This window comes from Notothenia rossii (genome assembly GCF_949606895.1).
Source record: "Notothenia rossii genome assembly, chromosome: 5".
NCBI classification, from domain to species: Eukaryota; Metazoa; Chordata; class Actinopteri; order Perciformes; family Nototheniidae; genus Notothenia; species Notothenia rossii.
Window position 1 is genome coordinate 16,864,715 of NC_136903.1, and position 23,048 is coordinate 16,887,762.

Sequence of the window (23,048 nt, forward strand, 5' to 3'; positions counted from 1 at the left end):
TTACATATATTATATTTAAACCTAACAGACTTATGCGAAAAGGCCAAATACAATAGTCGTAAAGGAGATGCTTATCATAATATCAGCATATTATACAGAATATAGTAATTCATTATACAACAATTACAATAAATGTACAAACATTAGTTGGCATACTATTTGAATATATTTAATTTAGATGCTTTAAAAAATTGTAAAGATCAGTCCATATTTTCTCTATATCAGTGAAAAACATTGTGAGTGTCCAGTATGTTCCTAAACTTAATCTCTGTCATTTTACAACACCTGGAAAGGGGCCAGATTTTTTGTTACCGTAATGTCTTTAAAAGTGTCTCCACATGCATATCCCCTGAAATGATTCCCATCGATTTAACCGGCGTAGAGTTCGTCTGCTTCAAACATTTTCAACTAAAAGCACACATTCATTTTCAAAACAAAATAAATCCACATTTTGTCGGTAAAACAAAGGTGACAGACATGTCATGTTCTTTGAGATGCCCCGGTATTATAGGCTTGTCGGTAATATGTGTGCATGCTGTCTCGTTCCGGTAAAGGGAAGTTATTTTTTTAGCTGTACGTGAAGTTATGAAGTTTCACGGCAGGAAAACATACACTTACTGACAGCTGACCCACTGGTACATGGCTACAGCAGGTATAGCTACACTTACATCCTTATTGATTGATTATGGACATTTCTACCTGATACGGTGTTGCTAATTGCGATAGAAAAGAGAAGTAATGGGCTGATGCTAGACTTTTAATGCCCCTATAACTTCTCTTTTAAAGCCGTTTCCTTATATTCTTGTGATTTCGCCGTTTTTCGATCTGGGAGCGGTATAGGCTAACTAACTCAATTTAAACTGTGACTCAACTTCCTACAGTCTGTTATAAGAAGAAGAAAATGCACTGATGACTGGATCCCGTACCAAATCCCGTCGAATAATGATCAGCGGTATGTTGTGTTTTTACCACAGCAATGGTGTGACTTTTAAAAAAATAATATTGACAACACAGTTGGATTTCATGTTAATGAGATTTTCCCTTGATTTGTTACAGAACTGTTCATAGTGCGGCACCCTTTCTCTGTGTGTGTACCTGCGGACCATACGGTGACCCTAAGAGTCCGTGCTGAGGGCAAAGGAATGCTGCATTACCAGTGGTTCACTGAAGATGATGAAGAGGTACGTACGTAGTCTTCTTCATCTGTGCTTGTGTGTATGGGTTATGAAAACGTTCCTTTTAAGGTTTTACAACCATACTCAAGCGTGTTAAATAGCGTTTGTTACTGTAAATGTAATGTGCAAATAATATCTGTGTGTATGGAGTATGTATTTTGTTATACCATCAATCAATCAATCAATCAATCAATCAATCAATCAATCAATCAAGGTTTATTCATATAGCCCAATATCACACATGTGTGTCTCAGTCAACTATTCAGTTTATACAGAATATGAAAAGGACACCCTTTGTCCTTGGACCCTCACAACAGACAAGGAAAAACTTCCAAAGATACCACTTTATGCTTCTTATACATTTTGAACTTTTTACACCAGTAGGCTTAACTTATTTGATAACTTTAGGCAATTTTGAGATTCAGATTTATAATACAAGATATAATCAACAAATAGTTGTATTTTACAGTAAAATGATAAGCTCCACCTTTATCAGCTGCAACATTAAAGTGATGAACACATTATTGTACTGATAATTATAATACAATGATAATTTCCCTTTTCACTTCCAGGTGTTTGCGGGCAATACAGAAGACTTGACCATACAAGCTAAAAAATCTCAGCTCTACATCTGCCGAGTTAGTGACAACTTCTGTAACTGCGTGTTCAGCGACTGGGTGAAAGTGAAGGCGTTGGACATTGATAAATCAGGTATGCATTGTGCCATTGTCATGTTAATTTATATTGTAGTAGTGTACTGCTTTTCCCGTTATTTTGCTTACTTCAACATAGCCCTTGGGTGTTGGCAGTAAATAGGTTTTAAGCATATTGCTTTTATCTTATTCTATCAGGGTTGTCCATTCACTGGCAAGGCGAGCCACACATCGCTGAGAGCCCTAAACCCCAGACAGTCCGACAAGGCAAAAAACTCACTCTCCACTGCGCTGCCTTTGGCATCCCCACTCCACACTATCAGTGGTACAGAAATGGACAGCCGCTGCAGGATACGACTACTGGCACGCTACAGGTAAGAACGGAGTGTTTACTTAGCTCAGTGCTGACAGTGATTGTTTACACTGTTCTGTATTTACTGGTTCATTTCACTGGGTATGAATCACTGCACTTTGGTGACATTTTTGCCAAAGACAAACAATGATAGGAATATAATCTTTTGTAATACCTGCAGATTGACAATGCAACAGCCGAACATGAAGGATCATACTTGTGCTGCATATCTAACATACTACAAGAGACATGGACTGAACCAGTGGATGTTGGCATTGGTAAGTCATAACTTTTATGCACAGTTTAAAGTCTTTCTTTTTTACTTTACTTCCTCCAGTTCTCATGAAAAGGCTGTGAAGAAAACATTCCTTCCATTCCATTAATTTAGTACTTAGAAGTTATTTCCATTATGCAGCAGGTACTTTCCCATTTCTACAGACAAAAAAGGAAGTAGGACTTAAAATAGTGCATAATCCGAGCCTTAGACACACAACAGGAAAGAGGTGTAAAGTGAAACTAGCTCTTGCAGTGTTTTTCCTGTTTGTGACTTATGTTGTGGCTTGTAGAGTATGGATCACAAAATATCGTCCAATTCTTTTTTTTTTAAATACCCTTTCTGTACACTCTTGATAAAATGATAGTACTTAAGATCAGATCTTTGTTTGAAGAAACTGATTTGTGCTTCTCTTTTTCACACTTCTTTAGTGCAAACGGATCTGCTTCCTACTCCAGCAACCACAGGTACGCATAACGAAAGAAACTTGGTGTCAATCCTCGCTAGTTTTAGTGTGATTTTAATAGAAAACAATCACAGTATGTATGAGAATTAGGTTGCGTTGCTTTAATTAGAATGTAACTTATATCTTTGTTGCAGCCACTGATAAAGTTGCCCTCCTTATTGGCAACCTGAATTACTCCCACCACCCGGCCTTGATGGCCCCCATCATGGATGTGCATCAGCTGGCCAACCTCCTGCAGCAGCTTGGCTTCAGAGTGGTTTCCCTGCTGGACCTCACCAGAGAGGAGATGCTAGCCGCAATAGAAAAGTTCATTCAGCTCCTTGACAGAGGAGTTTATGGTGATTATAATTTGTCTCTACATACAATTGTTTCTAAATTAGCTACATATTTCTGTTGTTTCATGATTTAACCTTCTGTCCTTGGACAAATTCTGCAACAAAAAAAAACTGTTTTGTTGGATCTGAGATATAACATTGTAACTTATTCTGCTTTGTTCTGTGGCTATTATCTTTTGTTGTCCATGCGTCATGGGTCACGCTTGGTTTACAGTACCAATATCTTACTTTACATGTATTCGTGGTTGAATGAGCAGATAAGGTTAAAAATAAGCATAGGCATTTGTAACAGCATATGCTAAATATGGCACTTCCTCTATGCCTGAAGCACTTTGAGAGAGGGTAATTCACAATCAGGCAAATACATTCTCTGTGTATCACATCCACAGTGTTAAACAAAAAAGAAAGGTGGCCCCTCATCGTATGAAAAATTGGAGCTATTAATAACTAAAGCACACAGCTGCATAAGTCATATTGTTAAGGGGAACTGTACACCCAGTAATGAAATGAGAGCTGTAATATGAAAGTATGTTTATGATCAAACAAAATAAGGATAAGAGAACTGCTTTGTCAGAATGATACTGTGTGTTACTATTCTCTACTTTCTCTGGCTAATAACGAAATAAAGACGGAAGCAAACATATCATACTGCACTGAAATCAGATAACTTTTTCATGTTAGGTGGAAAATATGATGATTACATTTTTTGTGGTCTTGCCGCTGTAATTAGATGTATATTTGATCACTCTCAACAGGCCTTTTCTACTATGCGGGTCATGGATATGAGCATGCTGGGAGGAATTACTTGGTAGCTGTTGATGCCCCACAACCGTACCGACCTGAAAACTGTGTCTGTGTGCAGAGAGTGATGCGCAGTATGCAGGAGAAACAGACTGCACTGAGTGTAATGCTTCTGGACACATGTAGAAAATGGTAGGTGCAGTACTTCATTTCTGTTTTCACAAACTGACAGTAACGCATATATTTTCATATTTTATTTTTTAAATGATTATTAAACAAACTGTTATATTCTGTACATATTATTAGATGTTATTCATAATATGCATTGTTTCAATACCCTAAACTGTATTTTACTTCATACAGGTACAACCAGGATTGCATACCTTCGGGTATTATGCCTTTAGGACCCACAGGGAACACTGTTTATGGTTATGCCACGTATGTACTTTTTATGAGCCGTTTAATACATATTCAATTGCAAATTCAAGAACCTTTTTTTATTTCAATTCAGTCAACATGCTGTAGAAAGTAATGTTTATTTAAAAAGAATAACTAAATAGTTTGCTCTCTGATTATTTTGAATAACATTTCCTGTATTAACCGATGCAGATGTGAAGATGCTGAGGCTTTTGAGGTCCAGGACGGGGGGAAAAGTACTGGAATCTTCACAAAGTACTTGAATGCACACATCCTACAGACCGAGAAAGTCACACATGTCTTAGAGAGAGTGTCAGAGGGTATGTATTTCAAACGGGACTGTTTCTTTTTTTTTGTATGTGAGCAAATTCTAGTATGATAATGAATTCATCAGTTTTTTTGTTTGTTTTTTCTCGTTCATTAAGTTGACAGTGGGTAAACAGATATAAAGGGAACAGGTTGCTCATGGGTGCGCTGGCTGGGTCACCGAGACGTTTTATAATGGTTAGCTACTCATTTTAGTGTTGTTTACTCAGGACAGTAGTATAGCAGTGACTGGCGGGGTGGGAGTTATCAAATGTTCCCTTCCTGAGAGCATATTTGTCTGCTTGATGGGTGTCTGGGAGATTTATTTTTCAAGGTATCATTAGCATATGACCTCATTCTCTGGAAATTCACACTGTTGGCAAGAGAACAGCAGGAAACCTGAGAGCTTGCACCCTGCAAGACAGCTGCTCTGCCGTTTAGGCACCCATGCCACGGTGTTCATGAGCTAACAGGACTCCCTGCTGACAGCATTCTGTGTATCGGGGTTTGTGTATGTTAACGTGTTTAGATGAACAAATGAACCATGATTATGATTTTTCAGGTTTGATCCATTTTCACTTTTTTATCTCTTTGTACTTTTTATTCAAGCGAACAATATAGGCAGTAACTTAAACATTCCTGTGCCTCTGCTTTTGATATCGCTCATCTTGTCTGGTACTCTTTGAAATGGAAGAAGAGCGGCTGGTTGCTCATCTATTATAGTGAAGACAGCTCGCCCCAGATATCCCTGAAGCCAAATATTCTCAAAAGTCAAGCATAAATCTATATTAGATATTTGCGACATGGCTTTTACTAGTGGTTAGTCCACCCTATTTATGATTCCTATGTTTGCATGTACTCAATGTAATGGGTTTTCCAAACTTCCATGTAATTGCTGTGAAGATTAAATCACTTTTCAAATTTCCCAAGGTTCCTCAAAGTCAGCCATGTGAAGCTGATGAACTTTTCCTTCTTGCTATTGCAAAACTCAGGAAGTCCCATGAGCAATGAGTGTATGAATTCCAATCCTATTGTATCTGCTAAAGATTAACCCTAGTAATTAGTGCAGTGTTGATATAGTGGTCAAAGTAGACTGAGTGAAATATGGGGAAAACACCCTGGAAATGTGTATGTGAAGTTGCTGTAGAGTCTTGCAGGCTTTTATTTACTTGTATATTTCTCCCTCTCTACACCAGATCTAGGCAGAGACCCTCTAGTCACAGGCAAGCAGCAGGTGGAGATCAAACACACACTGAAGGAACCTCGATCTCTTGCTGACCCAGTTCAGACTGCCGGACACACGAGAGAACTACATCTGCGCGATGCCTGCTGGAGACAAGCAAACAGTGAGTTGAGGAAACAGTCTTACATGTTTTTTCCAGGTGGAATCACATTCAAGAGCTGATGTTAAAACATACACAGTTTATTTTACATCAAGTAAACCACAGTTCCATTTGTTGATCTGCTGCCCTCGATAGTGTGAGAGAGATTGCTCTATTTTCTTTTTACAATACCTCCTACGCACATGTGACAAACCAAGCGCCGACAGACATTGTGGTTTAATTGGATATTTTCAGCACCATACAAAAACCCTAGTCATTGTTTTTGATTAATCAGAAAGGGGAACTGGTTTACTGAAAATATATTTTTCAATGGCACCATAACTTCCTGAAATTAATTTGACCCCTTTTTGAATGATAAAAGATCATATTACAATGTCATCTACTTTAGACAAGACGAATTATAAAATGTCTGCGGTCTAAATGATCAGATCAGCTGCTCCATCATTAAATCATTGTATACCATAATGTGTAAATGTACAGTCAAATCAAAATAATAATATGTTAACCTAAGTCATTATTTGATAATAAACCTTTTTCATATCTCCTTTCAGAACTACCACGGAAGAAGCGGCGGATGTTTGTTTGCGGGGTTGAAGTGGAAGTCAGCTTCTCAGCTTTGTTCTCTAATGTCTTGATGGCTTTTGCCACTGTAAAGACTAAAGGCCCCCGGACCCAGGACTGCACCGTCACCCTGAGCAGCATACCTGTAAATATTTATCTTTACTTAAAACTATCCTGTCAAGTTATATTCTCATCAAATTAGGAGCCACAGGAGCTCTATACAGTGAGATGTTTGAAACAAGGCACTCTTCTTTATAGAAACAAAAACACACTATGCAAAAGTAAACGGTATACACTAAAGTGTGACTTTCTGTTAATATGACTACACAAGTTGTATCTGCATCATAAATTCCACAAGGGCTGTCAGTTTCCATGAGCAAGCAGAATTTCTCAATGGTGATCAAACAACCCCACGTTTAACATGTCGGAGGAAGTTCTGCCCATATATAGACTTCCACTCTACTGCAGCCACAGACAAAGAAAAAGGAAGTAGTGATAGTCATCTGCACATATGTACTTCTTTAGCCTATTAGATGAATTCAGAATCCTTGCCCATACTGACATCTAGTGGCTGATTAATGAAAGGTTTTATCATAAGGTGCATTTCTAGCAGCCAGTCATTGCCTGGCCAGTGTTAAAGCAGGACAATTATGATAATACTGACAAAATCTTATATGCTTTAAATCTTTAGCCAATGGAAGACATCTTTTCCGGGCCTGGCAGGTCAGAGGAGATGGACTCTTTACTATTTACCAAATCTGAAAACACGGACTCTACACTGCGACTTTGTGCTCTTCAGAAGCTTACGGTATGTAGTCTATAATGTGTGTGATTCTATCCTGACAATGTTTTTGAAAAACAAAACAGAGAAAGTATTTACAAGAAAATATATACAATCAATTTTAAATTGTGTTTATCATTTCTCTTTGTCAGGAATCGCTGGTCATCAAAGTTGATCTACACTATACTGATAGGGACAGTAAGCTGCGCCAGACAGAAAGCCAACAAGTAGACATAGGAAAGCCTTTGGTGGCATCCTGTAAACTGCACAGGAGGAATCATACAACACCAGCCAAGAAAAAAGAAGGTGCTTCTGCTCAAAGTATGGGCAACATTACAAGCAGCAAACCACGGCTGCATCAGACTCAGGCTGGCCCTTTCACCAGAAAGGCAGAGTGTGCTGCTAAAGTTGCAGTAACAAGGGGCAACGAACCTGAAGAGAACGATGAAAATGAACTGCAAGACTTTACTTTTTGACATTTGCCTGTCAATGAGTCTGTGGAGGATGAATGAGTGAGTGGATGGCTGAGGTTTGTGTTTGGTTGGCCTTTCCAGCCTTTAATTATTAGCTCAACACAGAAAAAACATTAACACTTAATTTAATAAATGTATTTTTTTTTTTTTTATAACTTTTTCATTTGTGGCAAGCTGGCTAGCCTAACAAAGAGTAAAAACATTTACTGTTAATAATATATCTAATAAAAATCACTACTTTCAACCTTTTTTGTTGTCATTTTCTAAAAATGTATATTGTTATTTACATCTTACAATCAACAGTTTAAATGGATTACAACGTTTTAACATTGAATAGACTACATATACAGCTCTGGAAAATAATAATAGACTAGTGCAGCATTATCAGTTTCTCTGATATATGTAGCCTATGTGTGTGAATAAAATGAACATTTTTCTTGCTCCCCTTACCCTGTAATGTTACGAAGGGACATATTTAAGCAATAATCTTAAATACGAAACCAAGGTCAAATATATGCAAATTTCACAACTACTAATAGCTAAAGTATTCGATGGCAGCACCAGTCCCTGATAGCTCGCCGTGATCGTATAGTGGTTAGTACTCTGCGTTGTGGCCGCAGCAACCCGGTCGAATCCGGGTCACGGCAGGGAGTGAAAGATCTTTTGGATTTTCGTTGTATGAGTGTTACAATATTTACAACGCTGAAACACAATTATACCTATGTTATGGTAAACCTGGTAAGCTGTAGAACATACCTTGGATTTTCATATCAAAGAAAATAACGGTTTCCTGATAAAAATGTGGTCAACTGCTGTGAGAAGTAGGTCAAAATTGAATGGTAGAAATATTAAAATACTTATAGCGAAAATTCCCTATCACCTTACATGGGGTCTATTGGGATTCTCCCCAAGGAGATTTTTAGAAGTACTAACAAACTATGCATTCTGGTACAATCTGAGAAGAAAATAAATAAATCTATACCCGACATATTAATAATATTTTATGCCATTGTTTGTTTTTCACTTTGTTCTGACATCTTGCTGCGAGAAGACTAAAGAGGAGATAATCTGTGTGACTTACTTTAAATTGTGGGTAAGGGTAGATAGCTCCTATTGTTCTGTGACCTGTCAATCATCAAACCGGGGGTCATATTTCATTATGTGTTCATTTTTATCTCCGTGGGGACTTCCGGCAACAATCTTGACTCTGATTGGCCAGAAGACTCGAAAAAACATCAGCAAAGATATTTTATTGAGAAGATGATCACAGAAGTTTTCAAAACCGTTTATGTTCTCCGGTACTTCCAGTCCAACGCCGACTGCATGCAAAGCGTTAGAAAATCGGGTCTTCAAAATAAAACTTTGACTTTTCCCCCCACCACCAAAAAAAGAATAATTCCAATTTTTTTTTCTTCACTCACACATCCACGACCCACTCGAAACGGGTCCGCGAGCCACTTTTGGGTCGCGACCCGGTCACGACCCACCAGTTGAGAACCACTGCCATAGATTACACTATGCACCATACAAACAGTTGCACTGTCTACAGTACTTGAAACGCACTGACTATGACTGGCCTGCAGGTGGCAGTAGAATACATTAACCCTCCTGTTGTCTTTGGGTCAGATCTGACCGATTTACTTTTCATCAATCATAATTTCTTTGTTTTACATTCGATTGCATTACGGCTTTATGATATCCCTCACAGTAGACATTTGAACATATATCATTGCTGACCACCACTTTCATTGACTTTTGGATGATTTTGTCAACTTTGTGTTCTTTATGACCGCCATAAAGAAAAGGAATTAGCATACGGATCAGATAAAACACACACACAAACACCCACCTGTCCCACCTGACACACACACACACACACACACGCACGCGCGCGCGCGCGCACACACACACACACACACACACACACACACACACACACACACACACACACACAGCCTTATATTTTCTCATTGGGAGGGGGGGGGGCAGGAGCTCCAACAAGCCGTTTAGGACAGAGTGAATACACTATACAGAGACGCTGTATGAGAAAATCAATGTGATTTTGGTTCACATTAAACAATGTAAATCTATTCTAGTAGACCTCAACAATGGAATTATGATAAGTAGAAATGGCCATGACATGGGACCTTTAACAACAATATGTAAATGTTATCAAACCAACCTGAGTGCTATGACCTGAGCTCAATACATTAATATTAGGTAGTGCTGGCATTGTTTAAAGCCAGTAAGCCCACCCCCAGGACACATTGCTACAGATTTGTCATATGGTAGGCTATAGCTTCAGAAGATTTACCTCATAATAAATGGTATTAAAGCTTAGTCACATCCATAATGAATCACAAACATCTTTAGATAGCAAGCACGTTATCATAACGTGTTAAACTGTAAGGCACCTGCTGTCAATAAACATTTAACAAATTTGCCTTTTTTATTTATTTTAAATCTCTAGTTGATATTTAACCAACAGAAGCCACTTTTAATATTTTCTGGACAAATTGCGGAGTAAGAACGAATATATTAAAGTGCAGAGAAAAAACACCAAACACCCCCGTTGGTTCACTTTGACGTCAGTTTTCATTGGGACCCGCCCGCCTGCTCAAGTGGCCACGGTGAATGGTGAGAGATAATCCTTCTCGGCTCCACAGCAGACACACAACAGAGCTACCCTGCTGGATCTGGATGCGGGCATCCTTGGATTCTGCTCTTTTTAACACGGGCCCACAGCACGAAAACTTAACGGAACAACAATGGTGCACGCCTCGCCGGCTGCTGGTCGTTTAGGGGACCGGGGATTGTGGTCAATGTGACATTCACTGGCACGCTGGTGTTGAGTTGTATTGTTCTGGTCCTAGACGCAGAGCAGCAGCGATTCTCCGAGAAGATGTTGAGCCGATTCAAGAGTGGCAGCATCAGGAATCTTGAGCGGGAATACAGCTGCACCGTGAGACTGCTGGATGATACGGAATATACGTGCACCATTCAGGTTAGTCACCTGTCGACCACAGTGTTTCCACTCCGCAGAGCAGGGAATAGCGATGCATTTCTGTCTGACCTGGCAGACGGAAACGCGAGTGTTTGAGCAGAGGGACAGCAAGTGCCCTTCATCTCCCGCTGCTAGTGTCGACCAAGAGACAATACACACCACAATTTCTCTCGTTTCAAATAACACAGGACTTGCGTATTGTTTTCTCATTCACGTGACCTACTATGTGAATTTAGTGGCAGGGCTTATTTCAGGGAGCTTTGTAGGACAGACATAGCAGTTCCCCTCCAGCAGAGGTTGATGGGGTGTCTAAAGCACATTACACTCTGAAATTCAAACTGGAAGAGATTCTTTTTTGCTATGTGTCAGTGTGTCTCCTTGCTTGAGGTAGTGTTGCTTGCTGGATTATTGCTCGTTGGTATTAATTATCATCATTTAGTGTTGTTGCTCATGTAGTTTGCCTTGAACCTCTGACATCAATATTGCAAACAGGCTATTGTGTTGCTCCTCTGGAGGACATGCCTACTAAGTTAATTTATTTTTGACTGATCCAGACTGGTTGAAGCATAGCTCAAATATGCCATTTGATGCGTTGAATGTTCTCATTTGCTGAAGCAGTATTCCTATGTTTGCTTGTATGCATATATATATATATTATTATTTACCACAGTATATTGTCAGTTGTTTCATGTTGCTTGTGGAGATGAAAACAGAATTAGGCCCTGATATAAAAAATCTCTCTCTCTTTGCCTTTTTGTCCCACCACTACAAGCATTGCTTTGATGATTGTGCAGTTTTACGTTCTTGCTGATTTCATAACAAGTAGGTGAGAGAGCCTGTCACATCAATTACAATACAAACTCGTTCCCTTTGTGGATCCTGTACAGTTGTAGTGGGGGTGTAAGGAAATCCTTGGAGAATTCTCCTTGTCAGCAACATGTGAGGCATTAAAGCCGCTCCACGGAAACACCAAGGAAACATTTAACCTGCAATGTGAAACAATTAAACATTAATAAGACATGCACAATTCTTGTATGATATAGTGTTATTAGCAGCAGGCCATATTGCAGGCATTCCTATTTTCTCTCAGCAGCGAGCATGAAATAGATACTGCATTTACTGTAGGGCTGTGACTGTGTGCCCAGGTTGTAAACAGACCTGTGTTTGTGCTCGTAGAGCTGAGCCAGAGATGGATCTGGGCCAGGTGGACTGAGAAGCCAGCAGGTGTGTGTGCAGCAGAGTTGTGTACTCTGGGTGGCTGACGTCAGCAGGCAGGAGGAAAGAGAGTGGAGTGAAAGAAGAGAATGCTCTGCTTTGACTGTCTGGCATCCTGACTATCACCTGTCTAACCTGGCTGTGGGAGGGATCAGGCTAATGCACCTGAATAACCACACTGCTGGAGTTTATTCCTCGTTTACTTCAAACTTTGCTCTTCCTGCCCTCCAGGCTTCTTGCTTGCCATAACCAAAAAAAACAACAGTACCTAAACTGAGGAAGTAAAAAAAAAGAGGCAAAACTAGGTCATATATTCTCAGTTTCTTATTCCACCATATTTTTCTGTCTGTTTCTCTCTGCCACCTTCTTATCCTTTTCCAGTTTGCTGTAAATGTATTCCCGCTAGACCTTAATATTTAATTGCCACAAATCCAGGTTGTCTCCTGGCCTACGTCAGCCTCCTCATTTCTTCTGACATTAAACCAGGTATCCACCTATACAATGACATCCTAATGGTAATTACAGTAGTTCCATTAAGCTACCCTCAGCAAAAATCTTCCAAAATTAGCAACACAAAATATGCATCTACCACAGCTAAAAATAAACACTTTTAAAAAGAGGGCAGAAAATGTGTCCATCTTTTTAAGCAGTGGCAGCTCTAATGCATCAACTTATGTTTTGCCTTGATGAATTATGGATCTTTCCACTCTGTTTGGAGGAGAAAAAAGTGAGCACTCATCATTACACAGCCCTGTAGATTAAGCTCTCATCTAGTCACAGGTTGATGGAAGCGCCTGAAATCCTCTGCTGCCCTGAGGCCTCTGCTGCTCTCTGATTTTAATGCAATGTTGCAAGTCTTCACAGGGCCTTATGTATGTGCCATGTCTGAAAAAACTGTCAAACCATATGAAAATAAAAAAAACCTATATAGATGATTAAAGAAAAGACCAAGTACAGTCACCCACTCAACATACACTGTGTTTGAAGGTCTGCTGCTGAAGCGAAACTCAAACACTATCCTAATTTAGTTCCTTCAGATGCAATATTTATGAGTCTGAGACATCTAAATGCAGTTTGTTTATCCCTTATCCCCAGTTTACCTTTAAAGTCTTCCAGATTGTGCATTTAAAAGAAGCTCCAAATATGCCACTCTCACACCGTCACTTCCCAATATTTTCTTCTGCATCTTTTTTCTTAAAGTGTCTGCATGCCTGTTGTAACAGTAAAACAATGAATAGATTTTGTGAGGGGGAGATTCGGCAAAAAGAGAGTGAGAATGACAGACAAAGGGAAACAATTTTTTATCCCTGAAAGCATTGTTCAGATTTGTGAAAAGTAAAAGAAACAGTAGGCTATGTTTAGGCTTCTTGTTTCTGACAATTTTCCTGTGCTTTTACTGATAATAATTTCTTCAAATGCTTCCAAAGAAAAGGTGTTTTGTGGTATCGCATAGATCTTACTTATTTTCTCCTTCGTTAGAGCGAATCTGTTACGCATTCTGAAAACCTGCAGTGTTTTGTCATTCTGCTTTTAATTAATAAAAGATTTATTGAATTGCTGGCAGCATAGTGATATTGGCCACTCTATTCCAGATGCAGAGTTAATTATAGCGTACACCCTGTGAAACCTGCGGTGTACTAATAACTGTTTTGCTAATAACACAACCACCAGCTCTCAGGTCAGGGTAACATGTAAACAAAAATGGAGATGGTTTCTGAAGTCTGTACTAAAAGATAAAGAGTAGGCATAGTAATCTTTACCCTTGCTCTCCTGCTGTGACCAAAATCCGCTCTGAACAAGTTCTCCTGAGGTCTTGGTGAGGAGAGTGCGGGGGGAGGGGACCTCTGTGTGTGTGTTTGTCTGTGTGTTTAGGGGTGCTTTACTCTGAAGCATGATGCCAGGGTCTCAGTTGTTGCTACGCTGACTCCACAGTTACCCTAACAAAATGTAGTAACTCTAGTCACGATTCCCTTCCTAAAAGTCCCGACAAGCACTCAGCCATTAGCGCCTACAGGGAGGTAATTTATTTCCTGAATGCCATTGGAGGACAATGGTGGTGAGGTGACTGCTGCCATGCCCACACCCACCAGGGCCATCTTATTGGGACAGTCCCATTGTTTCCCTGACACACATTCAGTCTCGTACCTCCTGTGATGCCATTATCGTTGGATGGGTTGGAAAATTGCATTTAAGGCTAACTGTCATTCTATGAGACATTAGCATAGAAACAATATCAAACGTTGGTACGATTAGCCCTTTTTCATAGAAACACTTAAAGTGTCACAGTAGAGCACAGGTGTACATAATATAATTAATGATGGCTGCATGCCATTAGGCTAACTCAGTTTCAGGGTCCTGATATTGTGCATGCTGCCTCACTCTCATGGGTAATTGAATGTAACAGAGCCATCAATATTGTTACTTATTTAGTGGGAATGCTGATACAGCATTCCAACTATCTGTTATGCTACGCACAAAATTCTTTATTATTCCGCCGGGTTATTTTGCACCTCTTCTTCTCCCACATTCCACATCACAGAAACTCCGTTCAAACATCAAAACGTTCAGCTCGGTCGGGAATCGATGGCTATTACTTTTCTTATTCATAACTTTCATAATTCCAGAGATACATCCCATAATTCATCCCATTTTTAACATGGAAGTCAATGGAGAAACTTTTCAGACTTGAACAATCTTCATGCAACTTCAACTGCTAACTGCTCCTTCATACTTTCACTCAGAAACCTCATTCCAACTTTAAAATGTCACACACAAATCTTTCTGACATTATTCGTGTAACACAACTTTTAAATCTGATTCGTACTTTTAGAGATATTAAACATTGTTCAGACCTTGGTAAAGAGGCCTTCTTCAGATTTTAGAGTGCATGATATCACAGAGTGCAGGACAGATTTAATTTTGCCTTCATATTTTCTTTTAAACCTGTCATAATTCCCAAACCCTACATTCCTGAGACATAATTTTTCATGACAATTGTAGGAAAACATCTCGTAGCTTGAAAAAAAAAGAAAGAAATTAAACAAAATAATTAAACAAAATGCCTCTTGAGGGCATGAAGTGACAAAAACTTTCAACGTGTCTCCATTAAACCCCATTGTAAGTTCAGCCTCATCTTTCCCCACCACAGCAGCCGCACACCTTTAGTTAATCTGCCAAAAAGGCCACATTATTAACCCGAAAGTACACAAAAAGTACACTTCAGATGATCAAGTTCCTTGACATGCTTCACGCTTTGAAATGTCACCGATATCTGTTACGGTTCTTCAACAAAACGTTCACATGTAAGAGGTTTATCTCTCATTCAGAACAATGAAAATGCTCTCCTCTCAAAACTTGATGCAGCCATCAACGCACAGAAGCGTATTATGGGATGTCATCAAATGCCGTTGGCATGGCGACAGATCATTCGCCATCAAGTTAGTTCAAAAGTTTGCAGTTAAAATATTCTGCTGCTTTTCCAAGCCTTTTTATTTTCTTTTCTTCTCAAGCCCCCAGTGTTCATGTATCATTTCAATTTTACCTGTTCTTTCCTTCTAATAAACCAAAACCATATATTTTGTTATCGTCTTTTAAAGAAGTATAAGCAGGATTTCTTAAAAATCACTTTCATTAACTAAAACAGTCACGTGTGATCAAAGAATCCCCAAATAAAGTTGCAAATATGACCAGAATTGTAATGCTGAATTTCTCCATAATCCGTTTATTAAGGGGTAGAAGTGATAGACAAAACAAGAACATTTGGTCAATAAAATATTTTATTGACAAAGCAAAGCAAGTAGTTCTGTTCACATTTTGGTTCCTTGAACATTTGTTGATACTTGGGGTTACGTGTACGAGCTGCTCTTACGTTTTTCACTGTTCTTGTATACAGTGACTTTCTTGTGTTCAGTATTTGTATCGAATTAAAGTCAAACAACAAAGTGACCTAAGACTTATCTGACAAAAGATCATTACTCAAAGTCTTCATCTATCCACATAGCCAGCTCAGAGCAATGATTTTTTTATATAAAGTTCTTGCAGTTTCAGCTCCCTGGTGACTGCAGATTTTTAGCTGACTTCACATTGTCTGGACCTTCAGAAGTGTCCTGTGCCTCGTCTGCAATAAGTCATCTAGAGTTGAAAGAGTGTATACCTCTCTGTCTGTGAGCAGGTGTGTGTGCTCTGAGCTCACAGCGGCTGACACACTGTTGCTATGCTTCATATGAATGATTAAAATGTGTGCTAGGTCTTAATGTTTCATGAGGAGTAACCTCCAGGAGAACGTCACTTGTGTTTACCAGCATCACCGCGCACCAACGTCACGATTGGCTGAACCTGTGGCGCATGGCTGCTTGAGATTAAGGATTACATCACTGAATCGTCTATCCATACAGCAGAGCAGTACAGGACAGCCTCAGTTATTAGCACCCTCCAATATCTCACTTAGGATGAGGGAGAAGCCACTTGCCAGTTTTATCAATCACGTCTTGTTTCTAATGAAAGAGCTGGTGCTGTGTGTCAAGGTCACAGAGGGCTGCTGCTTTGTTGCTGCATTTGGATGTTGCCCTTAATCTTCAGCCTTATATTTCAGTGGGGTATAACTGGGAAATTAAACTGTGCCTGACCTGCATTAGCTTACTGAGATTCACGAACCAGCTTAGCTGAAGACGAGAGGCCAAATGTCTCTTTGGCTATGCACTCATTAAAAAACAAGTTCACACACATAAACACTTTTCTCAAATTGTCCCATCGAGATGCTGAACCCACTAAATGTGGTTGCAGCGCTTGTTTGAGTTTGTGTCAGCAAATGGCCCTCTCATATTCCCCAGTGTGTCTTTGTGTGTGTGTCAGTGCATGTGTGTGAGTGCTGGATGGAGAGCAGTCTGTCAGTGTGTCGGTAGCAGTCTGCTGATCCCTCCTTTGTGCTCTCTTGGATGTATTGCATGACAGAGAGAAACACAGAGGGGCCTGAGGTTATGCTCAACCTGGAGGCATTAATATTAAGTCTTGTAGCAGAGCAATATCTTCCTGTGGTGGTGAATGCTCTTCTAATAGGAGATGAGGACAAGAGCAGAGCATTGTTGATGATATTTCTCCACCATCAGGCCGGGTTCACTTTAGATGGCCAGCAGCTGCACTAATGCAAACAGATTGCACAGATTGTCGTTGATATTGATATACTTGGACCTACCTTTCTTAGTCAGAGGGGAAATGTACGTTGTTACAGCAGAAAAAGAGCCACATTCAGCTTAATGTCACATATGTTACATGTATAAAAAAGTAATCAAGTTGAAAAAAAGTTCTAATAAAAAATATAATAAAAATAAAAAGTTACACAATTTACAAAATTCACACCCTGTAACAGTTCTTAGGATTTAGCTGCCAGGTATATATTGCACAGTTATTGTAAGGAGCTGTGAGATTTGGAAAGCATCCGGAACAAATATTCTCTCTCTTTTTGTCCTGATCCATCTATCTAAAAACCTGTCTGAAAATGAGCTGATCAGATTTGTCTACTTTGTGATCACAACTGTTGTTTTGGTTGTGTAACCATTGGCCAATAATGATCAAGGTAACACCTGACCACCTTATCACCTGAATATCCTCCTAAAGCACAATTTTGTGTGTGTGTCTTTTTTTTTTTTAAACAAACAGATCTGCAGCTGATTAGCATTTAAAGCTACAGACACAGAATCCACACTTTTAAAACAGGGCTGAAACGGAGGGGTTTATGGGATGCTATAATGCACGATCTGTTTGGAATTTCAAGCCAAACACTTCAGAGGCATGTTTTGTATATTTCTGAGACCTTTAAGCTTTGATAAGTTACAGATAATAATGTTTCTAATCTGCATTTATTATGTACAAGAGGGATGCACCCCCTCAAGCCAGAGTAAATCAGATGAGAGTCAGTCTTCAAACGCTGACCTCAAAAGTTTGTAAACACAATTCGGTATCAAACTGAATTTTAATTGCATGTTATATAATGCTCAACATTTGCTGTAGCAGGACAACATAACGGCCATGGTTGATATTGGGCTGTGTTTAATTATGAGACACAATTTCGTGCAGAGTAATTTCTGTTGTGTAACAGCCCTAATGTTTTTGTTTTAGGACCATAGCATGCTGAATTGCCACTTTGCACTCAAACACTTAATTTGATATCAGTTGTGATAGAGCTGTAATATGTTTTCTGCCTCATTAATTCCTTGATATCTTAACATACACATTTAGAAAAGAAGAAAGAGAATGTGTTGTTTTAGGAAAACATTTCAACAAAAAAATGTCAGCGTTGCAATTTGAAAACTGAACTCTATTCTGATTGTTTACTATTTACTATGGTGTGCTTGTTCTATTTGTGCTGCTATGTTACTGTCCATAGTCAAACTTTTTTTCTCAGGACTCTACTTTGTCCTGATGGCTCTCTGCTTGTTGAGAGAATCCAGCCTTTGTTTCAGTGTGGACTTCGAGGCCCTGTGTCTCTGCAGACTAATGAGGAAACACAGGCATATGCTCGTACTGCCACACTCACTGTGAAAAACCACAGAGCAGCACTTTTTGGTCACATTGTTGAACAACAGCAGGTTGAAAATTGAGAGATGTTGGTGCATTTGGATTATTATTAAATTTTTGAATCACTGACCGTGCTAATATATATTTAATCTCCGTCAGTGAGATGATGGTGTTCCTTGTGAATAATCCTTGGTCCTGCTCTCAACAGTACTTGCTTTGTGATGGAAATTGATAATAATGAGTGTGTCATCAACTCTTGGGACAGGTGCTGAGCTGAAATCAGATGCAGTCTCACAGCCGTGACACTCTTGTGTTGGACCACAGAGCACTGAAAGTCAAAAAAATTACTAATATAGAGAGAGGAATAGAGAGGGTAACTTGTTATTCAATTCTCAGTTCAGTCCTCATTGCAGCATATCACTCTCATGTCCTACGAGGAAGCCTTTTCAAAACAAAAAGAGTCGTTTTTACGAGGCGTATTTCTCCCTTCTCCCCTTTGTCCTCCTGCTGTTTCTCTCTTTTATCCCCCCCTCAACTGCTCCATGGGTAACCTCTTTCCCTCCGTCTGTACCATCAGGCTTGTGGTTCTGCTGCACACTGCCTCACTGCAGGGTTTTCTGAGCTAAGGATTGCCGTCCCTCCCTTTCCTTCTTCCATCTTCCTTTCCCTTATTTCCATCCTAAGTGTCTCGTGTGTTGTCTGCCTTCTCAGCAAATTGACCTACTCTGCATGCTCTGTTGATCTTTCCACTATAACGTTTTCAGTTTGGTCATTGCTTTTCAAGGAACAGATAGGTTGCTGTAATAATTTCTCAGGATAGCCTCATGATTTAAAGGGTAAAATAACTATTTTAATTCGGTCTTCCAGCTGTGCCAATATACCTGTTCATGCAAAGGCTTATTCCAAGACTGACTGTGTACATATAAACTGGATTAATGCTTCAGTTGATATGTGTATAAGGCAACTCGGTTCCCGGATCCTCTGGGATTTAACTTCACAAGATAGAGGTATTACTCACAGTGTATTAATTTGACTGGAATGATGACTTTGTGGCTGCCTGGATAATAATATACAGTCCCAGGTAAAAAGATCCGCAAACGAAGAGCTGTCAGTTCCTGCAGGCTTTATGTTTAGCAGTTTAGCAGAATTACTGTTTTGTAACAGCTTATTTTCAAATAGTAAAGCATGTTTGTGACATGAAGAGAATAAATGAGTGAATGTAAGAGCGGACTCTCTTAGAGTTAACCCCACCAAACCGTATATAAATTAGACATTAAAAAAAACCTGCAGACCAGCTGAGATGTTACCAGCTGACTAAATATGGTGCATGAGTTCCATGATTTAACCAATATTTAATGTAATATAATGATTACCGGTACTTTCCGATGCACCAGCTGCTGACATCTAAGAAATGGCTTGTGTCCTGAGATTTGCCGCACAATATTATTTTGCCAAGAGAGGGGCGATAAACAAAAAGCAAGATGTCAGCAAAAGCCCCTCAGTGATAGGAGAGGTTATTCAATTGACCGCTTGGTGCAGTAGTGATTTGCATAAAGCAGTCTCAGAATGCACGACGTGTCAACCTAAGCTGGAGAGGACAATGGAAGTTTCCGCTCCTGGACTAGAATATAAAACTACTGAGAGCTTTAGATTGCAGGACTTGTCTAAACAAGGGATGAACTATTTCTCTGCTGATACTTGAGTTTTTAAAGTCTCTGTTTATCTCTCTGTTTGGAACATAGTGGGGTTATTTGTATTGCTGTGGCGCACAAAAAAGTACCCAGTTGTGACTGGTAGTGGAAACCGATGTGTCATACTTAACAAGTATACTTTATGTGGTGCAACAAATCCAGGTGTCTGAACACATACTGCTTTAAAGTTAGAGGACTAAATTAAACACTGATTCTAACTGGTATGTCATGTGGGACTTGTTTTGCTGGCGCACATTAAGCTGTTTAGTGCCAAATTCTGATGTTTTTAACACCAGTGCACCATTAAAACAATAACAATAAAAACACCCTTGACAACGTTTATAATCGTTATAAATTACTTTAACCTGCTATAATGTGTTCTACTTTATATATACAGTCTACAGTGTTTCCCACATTCTATTTGTGGGGGCACCGCACCGCACCCCCCGCCGGGAGGAAAAGCCAAGGTCCCCTTAACCTATTCGGGTGGTCCACGCATCCACCCACCCTCAAATAAGATAATACATGCAAGTTCATGGCTACTGTATACGTTCTTGTTGCTCTGTGTTGCGTTGTTAATGAGTGAAACACACCGGAGTTGAGGATCTGTGGGGTTTATTCTCCCAAAAACATAATATGCAATTTAGGCATTTAGCAGACGCCTTATTCCAAAGCGACTTACAATGACCAATTACAGGGACATTCTCCCTGGAGTAACCGAGGGCTAAGTACCTTACTCAAGGGCACACTAGTAGTGGTGTTCCAGGCAAGATTTGAACTCACAACCTTCCGATCATCAGCCCACCTCACTATCCATTAGACCACCAACAAAAACAGAAATAGCTTTTTTTTAATGAGATCTCTTTGTGGCGGACGATATTTATTTGTGGCGGCCACCACAAATTAATCAATGTATGTGAAACACTGGTCTACGGTTCTACTGCTTATTAATACGGATTGAAAAAAAGTTATCTCCTGTAAAGCAACGGCATATTTGTGCTGTTTACCAGGAGGAAGGTGAGCATCATATTAAAAGTGCTCACTAAGGAAACCTCTGTTGTCTCTCAAACGAGAGCCTGGCTCTCAGAGAAACACAAGATCCTCCCATCTTCACACAGATGTGGCTAGGAGTCTGTGAAGAGGTCCACTTAGGCTCTACTGAGAGTACAAGGTTTGTTTCTTCTCTGCGGGTCTCACTCCTGCTCTCCTTTACTGTCTTTTATCCCTCTGCTCAAAAGAATGACAATAGACGGCACGCTGTCCCTCGGTCTCAGGTGTGTGACGGCACACAGTTGGAACAAATCCGCTTACAGAAATGAGAAAGGGAGAGAGTAAAGGAGCTTAAAGATAGCCGTGAGGACTGGGGCAACAAGACGTTGAGACGAGGCGGATTTGTTATTTGTGGTATTTACTTTTAGAGTTGAAAAACACCCTTTGAAATTGTAATTCATTAAAAAATCGAATATTCTACCCACGCTGGATATTTTTCTCCAGAGAAGGAGTTTTCCATCAGGTACAGATGACAGGTTGAATTGCTTTTTGAGAGCCCTTGTTTCTGTGTTATGCTTGGCCTGTGTGCATATAGTCTACTTCCTAGGCATTAGTCATTGTTTTATTATTCCATCTTAGAATCAAATAAAGGCCCGGCTCCCGTCGCTCCAGCTGTACCTGAGCCTGCTGATTACACTAACAGCTATTCATGCGTGCAATCAGTCTCCTTCCCCTTTGTGTGTGTGTCAGCGCAGCAGTCAGGAGAGATGAGTGTCTCCGGAGAGGAGAGGAACACACACAGGAGACAAAGAGGCTGGCCAGTGAAACACACAACAAGCCACACACACAAAGCCAGCTGTCCACAGCAGGTTCAGGCTCAAACAGTAACAGTAGTGTTAACAAATAAGATATTGTTATTTCCAGTTTATAATAACTTATCTTTTTAATGTTATACATGTTCACTTGATATTTTACATGATATTTTACCTTGGCTGTACTGTTTATTTCACAGTTAAGTCTTGCGGCTGTTGTCCAGGGAAACATGCAGATGGATGATTGGCTCTGGAAGTTGAAAGAAAATAGTAATTAATTAAATGAAAAAATAGCTAGCATTAACTATTAAATTGACAATGGAAATGAGTTGGCTAGTGTCTAGCTTTCACCTAATGGCTTTACAACAATAAATCATGGCTAATTTCTGCCTTTATCATGTTACGTCTCTGAATCTGTCCTGTGGAATGTCTTTCTATATCATCTATTCAGTCTGTAATTGCAGGGCAACCTGGGAACAAGCCTGGATGGCCTCAATGACCATGACAACCCCAGCCTGTCACAACGTATTACCCAGGTGTCTTCCTTCCTTAACCAGCTGCTAGAAATCACTTAAGGAGAAACATTCTCATTATTCCTGGTTCATTAGGTTGTATGTCTAGATATATTAGACAACAAGCCAAGAAGGACACTTGTAATGGAGGTTTCTCCTTTCCTATCCTCAGTTCATTTGGTATGGATAACTCCTTTGTTTGCCCTATTATGATTGTAATTGTAACCTGAGACTATTTCCACATGTAGCACAGGAAAATAACATTAGGAAAAGCATTATCTCTGAACAACTACACCACTGTCTCCAGGGTCCAGGAGTTCAACACTTTTAATCTCAATCAGATCCGATCAGATTTTGAAATCCCATTTTTTGTGATCCAGGATCAGACAAGTCGGCCAGATTTTGTCCCTGGAGTTCAAAGCAATTCAGGATAG

At 39.7% G+C, this 23,048-nt stretch overlaps 2 protein-coding genes across 3 annotated transcripts in view; both read left to right on the plus strand.

Annotated features, from left to right (window-relative positions):
- Positions 1-507: 507 nt before the first annotated feature.
- On the plus strand, positions 508-8,121 carry malt3 (MALT paracaspase 3). Its single transcript, XM_079681701.1, has 15 exons — positions 508-652; positions 882-952; positions 1,057-1,181; positions 1,748-1,886; positions 2,027-2,202; positions 2,362-2,458; positions 2,886-2,921; positions 3,055-3,258; positions 4,011-4,188; positions 4,360-4,434; positions 4,606-4,733; positions 5,916-6,065; positions 6,614-6,768; positions 7,315-7,431; positions 7,557-8,121. The coding sequence occupies exons 2-15, from the start codon at positions 910-912 to the stop codon at positions 7,878-7,880; spliced, it is 1,947 nt and encodes a 648-aa protein (XP_079537827.1). The 5' UTR covers positions 508-652; positions 882-909; the 3' UTR covers positions 7,881-8,121.
- A 2,394-nt stretch (positions 8,122-10,515) lies between these two features.
- The window catches only part of frmd5a (FERM domain containing 5a), a 58,556-nt gene continuing 46,023 nt past the window's right edge, over positions 10,516-23,048 (plus strand). For both annotated transcript variants that reach the window (XM_079682334.1, XM_079682335.1), the window contains exon 1: positions 10,516-10,881. In XM_079682334.1, the coding sequence (XP_079538460.1) occupies positions 10,780-10,881 (102 nt within the window). In that variant the 5' untranslated portion in view covers positions 10,516-10,779. The remainder of the gene's footprint in view (positions 10,882-23,048) is intronic.

Bases quoted from the DNA above. Each gene is read 5' to 3' on its own strand.
- malt3 (XM_079681701.1), top strand. From the start codon at position 910: ATGACTGGATCCCGTACCAAATCCCGTCGAATAATGATCAGCG. The intron at 2,459-2,885 runs GTAAGTCATAAC...ACACTTCTTTAG, and splicing joins ACCAGTGGATGTTGGCATTG to TGCAAACGGATCTGCTTCCT. The intron at 4,435-4,605 runs GTATGTACTTTT...TAACCGATGCAG, and splicing joins ACTGTTTATGGTTATGCCAC to ATGTGAAGATGCTGAGGCTT.